Source organism: Poecilia reticulata, linkage group LG12 (genome assembly GCF_000633615.1).
Source record: "Poecilia reticulata strain Guanapo linkage group LG12, Guppy_female_1.0+MT, whole genome shotgun sequence".
In the NCBI taxonomy this organism is placed as follows: domain Eukaryota; kingdom Metazoa; phylum Chordata; class Actinopteri; order Cyprinodontiformes; family Poeciliidae; genus Poecilia; species Poecilia reticulata.
In genome coordinates this window covers 24,518,547-24,525,766 of record NC_024342.1, presented here as the reverse complement: position 1 = coordinate 24,525,766, position 7,220 = coordinate 24,518,547, and the positions used below count along the sequence as shown (strand labels likewise).

Here is a 7,220-nt window from a genome sequence, read left to right as displayed (position 1 = left end):
TTTTTACTGAGTGTAAGAAGATCCAGTGGTCTTATATATAAGAGAAAGAGAATTTCACACATAGCAGCAGTCCAAGCTGGACTGATACATTATAGTCTCACGAGAAGAGGCAGTTGCTAAGAGGGAACAATATTAGACTCTGAAAACAGAGGGGGAATTCATATTCAAAGTTTATGCCAAATGTTTGTTTTTTTTCTCTCATTTATTGTTTTTCTGTAGTAAAAGCAGACGACTGAAGAKATAAGAACTGATAATTTCTCATAATAAAATTTAAGATTTTGTTGAGTTAACCTGCATTCATGCTACATTTCCAGTGGCCTTTATCAGACAATGGAGAGAGAAGTTGAATCAGTCATCTGTGGACAAAACTTGGGAAAAAATATTCTGATGTTTATGCATCCACTTTGTGTTTAATYAGTTTGGCAGATTTTGCACAGTGCAGGTCACGTCACTGACGTACATCAACTTGAACCAACCAATATGGTCTCTCTGTCACAATGACTGTCATTGTAAAGGTGGAAAAACATTACGACGGTTTGGAAAACTCAGATTTGTTTGATCAAGGATATGTGGCTGGCCAGTAATGCAGGTTTTCAAGCCACGCACCTTAAAATCGATGGAGCGAACATAAAAATCAAACGTAGWACACCAATAACTTGTTTGGAAGTTGAGTTTAGTCATGGACTGTGAAATAATTTAAGGCAGATTCCTGTTAGTAAATAACTGGATCTGTTAAGGGAAGACAAAAGTGAGCATACCAACACAGAGAGCTTAGGCACATTGTGCATCAGGTCGACATCGATACAATTTTGGATAAAATTTGAGAAAAGTTTCTCATCTTACTGAAAACATTGGTAAAATATTCCAGTTTTCTAACATTTTTCAAAAAACAGTATTGCTGAATTTACATTCGATTTGATCAAAGCTAACTGAATCAGTTCYGTTTTTCTCACATCCACAGGCATTCACATTTCATTAGATGCCATTTGGAGGATTCCCTTACACAATAATTGTAAACCATAGTCTCAAATAGCTCCATTTGCATGTGATGCACTATTTATGCTMCACGGCACATGGATACCGATGACAGGGACGCACAACAGCTGAAAAATCATTTTAGGGTGTTGATCTGAAGGCTTTGTTCCCTCTTATAAATCTAAATCTGAATGTAAAGAAGGGGGTAAAAAAGGGAGAGATGGGAAGACTCCTTTATTTACTGCTCTGAGATTAACCAATGCATTGACAAAGGCCTAAGAGGTCTGTATGACAGATGTATAAATATAGCTGAGAGAAAGTGAATGCAAATGTCAGCTGTAATCATTGTACAATTTATCATTAGCTGYGGAAAGACAAACCAACCACCTGCCACATTAGCACCAGTCAGGGGTGAGTGGGGGGGATTGATCCACATACAGAATCAGCATTCATGTAGTTTTTTTTACTTGCATTGAAGGCTTGTTACTTGTGACATTTCATTCATTTGTACTTTTTATTACAGTCAGGACTTAAAAAACGTCAAAGCTAATCTTTTAACCTAMRTTTCCATCAATTGGTGTTATCACTTCTATAAACCAAGTTTTGATACATCTGGCCGTTTCCATGCCGCAAAGGTCCCTTCAGTCTTTTCTTCCAATTAGCATGTAWGTTTGTGTGYGTGATTTCAAATCCTTGGGTTAAATTTGGATTATTTTTGTTTTGCACAGAGCTATCCCCTTAATCAGTTTTTAATTTACATTAGCTACCTTTTCTGTCATTTCTACTGAAGCACTCTAAAGTGAATGCCTCTCAAAGGAGTNACCCACACACACACACGCACGCACACCCCCACACACACACACACGCACACACACACACACATACACACACACACACACACACGCACACACACACACACACACACACGTCCGTTTGCTGCATACAATGTCAAAAACGTTTATGGTTGTAGCAAAATGTTAAAGGTTAGTGGGGCATAAATACTTTTGAAAAGTCCTAAGTATTCATATACTATGAGCTGTAGGTATTTTCTGATTAACTGACTATTATGTCACTTCCTCTTTCTCAGAACAATGCCATCCGGACCTCCAAGTACAACATAATCACCTTTCTGCCTCTTAATTTGTTTGAGCAGTTCAGGAGGCTGGCTAATGCCTACTTCCTCTTCCTCCTCATCCTTCAGGTACCTTTTTTCCCCCTTTCTCTATCTCTGCATTTCAACATCAGACTTTATCATTAAATGTCAGTACGCCACTGATTATTGATACAAATTAGTTTCTGTATTTTCAAAGAAACATTTTCTAACATAAGCATAAATTGATCATTTTGTGAGTGAAACTTTTTTTCGTTTCAAGTCAATACATTTGACAATTTCTCTTAGTGTTTACATTTGTTGTAAATGGAGCAAAGTACCAACTCTGCCTTGTTTCCTGTATTCGCAGTTAATCCCACAAATATCCTCTCTGTCCTGGTTCACCACAGCTCTGCCGTTAATTTTGGTGCTGTCCATGACAGCGGTCAAAGATGCCAATGACGACATAGTAAGATAAAAGCATTCCAGTTTAAAAGATCGTTCTAACCCTAACCTGCTCAAAGATGAAAGAACAAATGAGCAACTATTTTATGTTTTTCTGCCAACTGAACAGAACAGACACAAAAGTGATCGGCAAGTGAATAACCGCACGGTGAACGTCCTCATCGATGGAGTGTGAGTCATCAAACATTAGATTACAGATGTGTTAATTATTTACAGTTTATGAGGAAGTATTTATCAAACGGGATTTGTTCAGTACCTTTTGGAAGAATGATTTGAATTTGTTTTGCTTTTTCTTTACAGACTGAAAAATGAAAAATGGATGAATGTTCAGGTTGGGGACATAGTTAAGCTCGAGAGCAATCAGTTTGTTACAGTAAGTATTGGCTTAATCAAACTTGGAAAAGAGATTTTACATTTTTAGAAAAAGCTAACCCATGTCACTCACCCCTCCAATACTGACATTATTAATGTCACCTGAACTTTTATATTAAGTTTCAATAAAAGCATTGATAAACACTATTATCTTCCAGGCAGACCTCCTGTTGCTGTCCAGCAGTGAGCCTCTCAATCTAGTCTATGTGGAAACGGCTGAGTTAGATGGGTGAGTATGGTGCAAGTTGCTTTCCTTTCACAGATTATATGATGTCCCTTTAGTTGCAAACTTCTTACCTCCCATATCGGTGATCCCCAGTGAAACAAACCTGAAAGTGAAACAAGCCTTGACTCTCACAGGAGAGATGGGAGACTCCATTGAAACTCTTTCTGCCTTCAAAAGTAAGAAATGACCTCATGTAATCATGCATTCAAGATTCAGAACAAATATCAAGGCAAAAAGAAAAGAAGTCAACATTGATGTACTATGTATACATCTGACCTACATTTTAAAGAGAATAAAGCAAGATCAATAAAAGGAGAAATGAACTTTCTTCTTCAAGATGCAGACCAAATTATTAGGGTTTTCCTGGAATTTGGAGCAATGCTAATGCTACATAAATGTTAGCTTAGCAGCTATAAAAAATGTTTTTTTTAAAACACAAACCTCACTTAGCATACCTGTGAGAGTATTTATGTTGGGCCTTTTTGATTTTGACCAACAACCATGTTACATAATCGAAAGACCTCAACTGTTGTGTACAACATATTGCTGACACCTGTGGTTTTCAGGTGAAGTGCGATGTGAGCCTCCAAACAATCGCTTAGACAAATTCAAGGGAACCTTGACCGTGAATGGACAGAATTATGGCCTGGACAACGATAAGATACTGCTGAGAGGATGCACTCTGAGAAACACAGAGTGGTGCTTCGGTCTGGTCATCTTTGGAGGTAAATCTACTGAAATGTAGCCCTCATTGACACACCTGCTTGTCCTACTATGCTTGAGTCAAAATTCCTCAAGTGAAAAAGGGTTTATTGTGTAGCGTCTCATTTTGCTGAGATATATACTTGTTTGAGCTTAGCTGTTTAAGATAAAAATTTTGCCAATCCTAATGTGGGGAAAAGAAACCAAATCTCTTACTCGTCAAGTCTACATGGGCCCACCAGAGGGCGCTAATGCTATACTGGAATGCACATGAGCTTTTGATGAACCAATTAAGGTCAAAATTCAGATAGCAATAATTCAAGGCATGTTTTTTTTTTTTTATATTATAATTATTTATGTTTGAGTACTAAATAATTACATGTATACTGACTTATCTTTGAACTTTGGAAATACGGAAACTAGTAACGTCATCAATTGCTGAGCAGATCAATCAATGCATGTTTTTGACAGTTGTGTTCTCATTAGAAACCAGTAATAAAAAGCAAAAAAAAAAAGAAGGTAATTTTATTCTATATTTCACAAAAACATAAAATTACTAGCAAAAAAAAAAGAAAAAGGATTGGACGTCCTCTGCAGAATCATGTGTATGTCTGATCCTAACGGAGAATGTTCTTAGGTCCTGACACCAAGCTAATGCAAAACAGTGGAAAGACAAAATTCAAACGCACCAGCATCGACCATCTGATGAACGTCCTTGTGTTGTGTGTAAGTGTCTGCACACACAAATACACTGAAACGATTGTATTTCATTTACCAAAAAACAGTTAACTAACATCAGCAGAGTATGTGTGAAATAGTAATGACTTCTCAACACTTTAAAATGAAGTTAGAATGAGAATACATCCAATTATACTTCTGATTTTGTTATTGTCAAGTTGAAAGTATATATTTTTTGATCTTTGTGAGCTGTGCATGCTTTTTGTTGTTGTTTTTTTTACAATAATAAGTTTAGCAATTTGTCTACTTCACTAGATCTTTGGTTTCCTGTTTACCTTGTGCTTCATTCTGGCCATCGGCAATGCGGTCTGGGAGGTGAAGGAGGGCTCCGTGTTCACCGTGTTCCTTCCACGTGAACCCGGTGTTAATGCTGCTCTCTCCTCCTTCCTCTCCTTCTGGTCCTATGTCATTGTCCTCAACGCAGTGGTGCCCATTTCCCTCTATGTCAGGTACACTTTAAAACAGAAAGAGATTGCAGTCAAAACAGAAACACGTAGTGAATTTAGTCCTTATTGCACTTTTCCATTTCTGTGTCTGGRATTTTAACATCTGGTYGTGCATSAATGTCAGTGTGGAGGTTATCCGTCTTGGGAACAGCTTCTTCATAAACTGGGACAGGAAGATGTATTATCCCAAGAACGACACTCCGGCTCAGGCCAGGACCACCACACTCAAYGAGGAGTTAGGCCAGATCAAATACATCTTCAGTGACAAGACTGGCACTCTGACACAGAACATCATGACATTCAACAAGTGCTCCATCCATGGAAAAAACTATGGTAGGCAGTTTGAATAAACACCAAAGTCACACTCGGGTTGGTTGGATGTCTGATTCTTTAACATACAGTATGTCTCTCTTATTTAGGGGAGCTGTATGATTTTTCTGGACAAAGAGTTGAAATAACAGAGGCAAGTAGGCACCTTCCAGTGTTTCTTCATGAATTTATTTAACAGGATCTAACAATATTGCCTAATTATACCTTTTTTTTTTGTAGAAAACACAAAAAGTGGACTTCTCCTGGAACAAGCTGGCAGATCCGAAGTTTGACTTCCATGAYTATAGTCTAGTGGAGACTGTGAGAGAGGGAAACCCTGAAGCKCAGGCCTTCTTCCGCCTGCTGGCTCTGTGCCACACCGTCATGCCTGAAGAAAAGAAAGAGGGTCAGATTATCACAGTTTTTACAAATGGCACTGTTTTCTAAAAGGAGAAATTCCTCGAAGTCAATATTAAAGAAATTTAAAAAGGGGTCTAAAGAGAAGAAACACATATAAATATTTTTGTGACATCAATCCTTTAAATCATTTAGTAACTTATCTGGTGGAATAAATGACCTGACAGTACACCATGAAAGTGATATTTAGATTATAATCCTTACAGAATGAGTGGAGTCAAGTATAATTTTAAAATACAGTACTTTGAATTTATTTATTTTTTTGGCCTCTCTCCTCACTAAGTTTYCGGTCTTGTCTTCTCAACAACCTGGTAGGTGAGCTAAACTACCAGGCACAGTCTCCTGATGAGGGCGCTCTGGTCACRGCGGCAAGGAACTTTGGATTTGTGTTCCGCTCTCGCACACCCGAGACTATCACCATCATGGAAATGGGCGAGAAAGTCACATACGAACTCCTGGCTGTTCTGGACTTTAATAATGTACGGAAGAGGATGTCAGTAATAGGTCAGAGAATAAAATTGTCAAATTTTTATGTATAGAAAATATATTTCCTGTATTTACCACCTCTATGTAAGATAGTATTATGTAGCGTTCAACAGCTGCATTTTAAAGTCAGGAACTAAACAGGATCAGAGAATTTTGTCATATTTTTGTCAAGTATTTTTTGTTATTTTTCTCAGTACGCGGCCCTGATGGGAAGATGACACTCTACTGCAAAGGTGCTGACACCATCATCTATGAAAGATTAGACCACTCTTGTAAAAGGTTGATGAAAGTTACTACAGGACACCTAAATGTAAGCTATGCACTTTTTGTGATTCTTATTTAAAACTTCTTATTTGTTGTGCTTMTTTTTAAGTCCTCTGAATTCTATAAACAATCTAGGAATATGCAGGAGATGGGCTACGCACTCTTGTTCTGGCCTACAAGGACTTAAAGGAGAACTACATGGAGGAGTGGACACAGCGCCACCATGAAGCTAGCACAGCCCTGGAAGGACGAGAKGAGAGACTCGATCAACTTTATGAAGAGATTGAGAAAGACATGATTGTTAGTTAATCTCCAATGTATAGTTTAAATAGTTGTAATAAAAGGCTAAACCCAATTTCCATCWTGATCTAACTTCCTATTAACCTTTGGTTTCCAGCTGCTGGGAGCGACAGCTGTTGAAGACAAGTTGCAAGACGGTGTACCACAGACTATTGAGCAGCTGGCTAAAGCCGACATCAAAATCTGGGTGCTGACTGGTGATAAACAAGGTATGAGTTGCTACATATTAGGGCTGTTGTAAACAAATATTTTAGCAATCGTGTGATCTATCGATTATTCTTACAATTAATCTGATAAAAAAAAAGGATAAAATAAAACATTGGTAAATCTAACAGCAGTATTACTATGGGATATCAACAGTAGTACAATTCTTCCACATTTGAGCATCCATAACAATAACTTTTCTGTAATTTAGAAAATTAACTTGTAA

General features: G+C 37.7%; 1 protein-coding gene across 1 annotated transcript in view; it reads left to right on the top strand.

Moving 5' to 3' along the window:
• LOC103474011 (phospholipid-transporting ATPase ID-like) overlaps positions 1-7,031 on the top strand; it is a 22,090-nt gene extending 15,059 nt beyond the window's left edge. Inside the window, exons 4-19 of the mRNA XM_008424715.2 lie at positions 2,063-2,176; positions 2,436-2,534; positions 2,640-2,701; positions 2,831-2,903; positions 3,061-3,131; positions 3,222-3,304; positions 3,695-3,853; positions 4,468-4,556; positions 4,824-5,017; positions 5,139-5,347; positions 5,434-5,477; positions 5,564-5,729; positions 6,056-6,244; positions 6,421-6,536; positions 6,626-6,790; positions 6,888-7,031. Coding sequence (XP_008422937.1) covers positions 2,063-2,176; positions 2,436-2,534; positions 2,640-2,701; positions 2,831-2,903; positions 3,061-3,131; positions 3,222-3,304; positions 3,695-3,853; positions 4,468-4,556; positions 4,824-5,017; positions 5,139-5,347; positions 5,434-5,477; positions 5,564-5,729; positions 6,056-6,244; positions 6,421-6,536; positions 6,626-6,790; positions 6,888-7,031 — 1,977 coding nt within the window. The remainder of the gene's footprint in view (positions 1-2,062; positions 2,177-2,435; positions 2,535-2,639; positions 2,702-2,830; positions 2,904-3,060; positions 3,132-3,221; positions 3,305-3,694; positions 3,854-4,467; positions 4,557-4,823; positions 5,018-5,138; positions 5,348-5,433; positions 5,478-5,563; positions 5,730-6,055; positions 6,245-6,420; positions 6,537-6,625; positions 6,791-6,887) is intronic.
• The last annotated feature ends 189 nt before the right edge of the window (positions 7,032-7,220 follow it).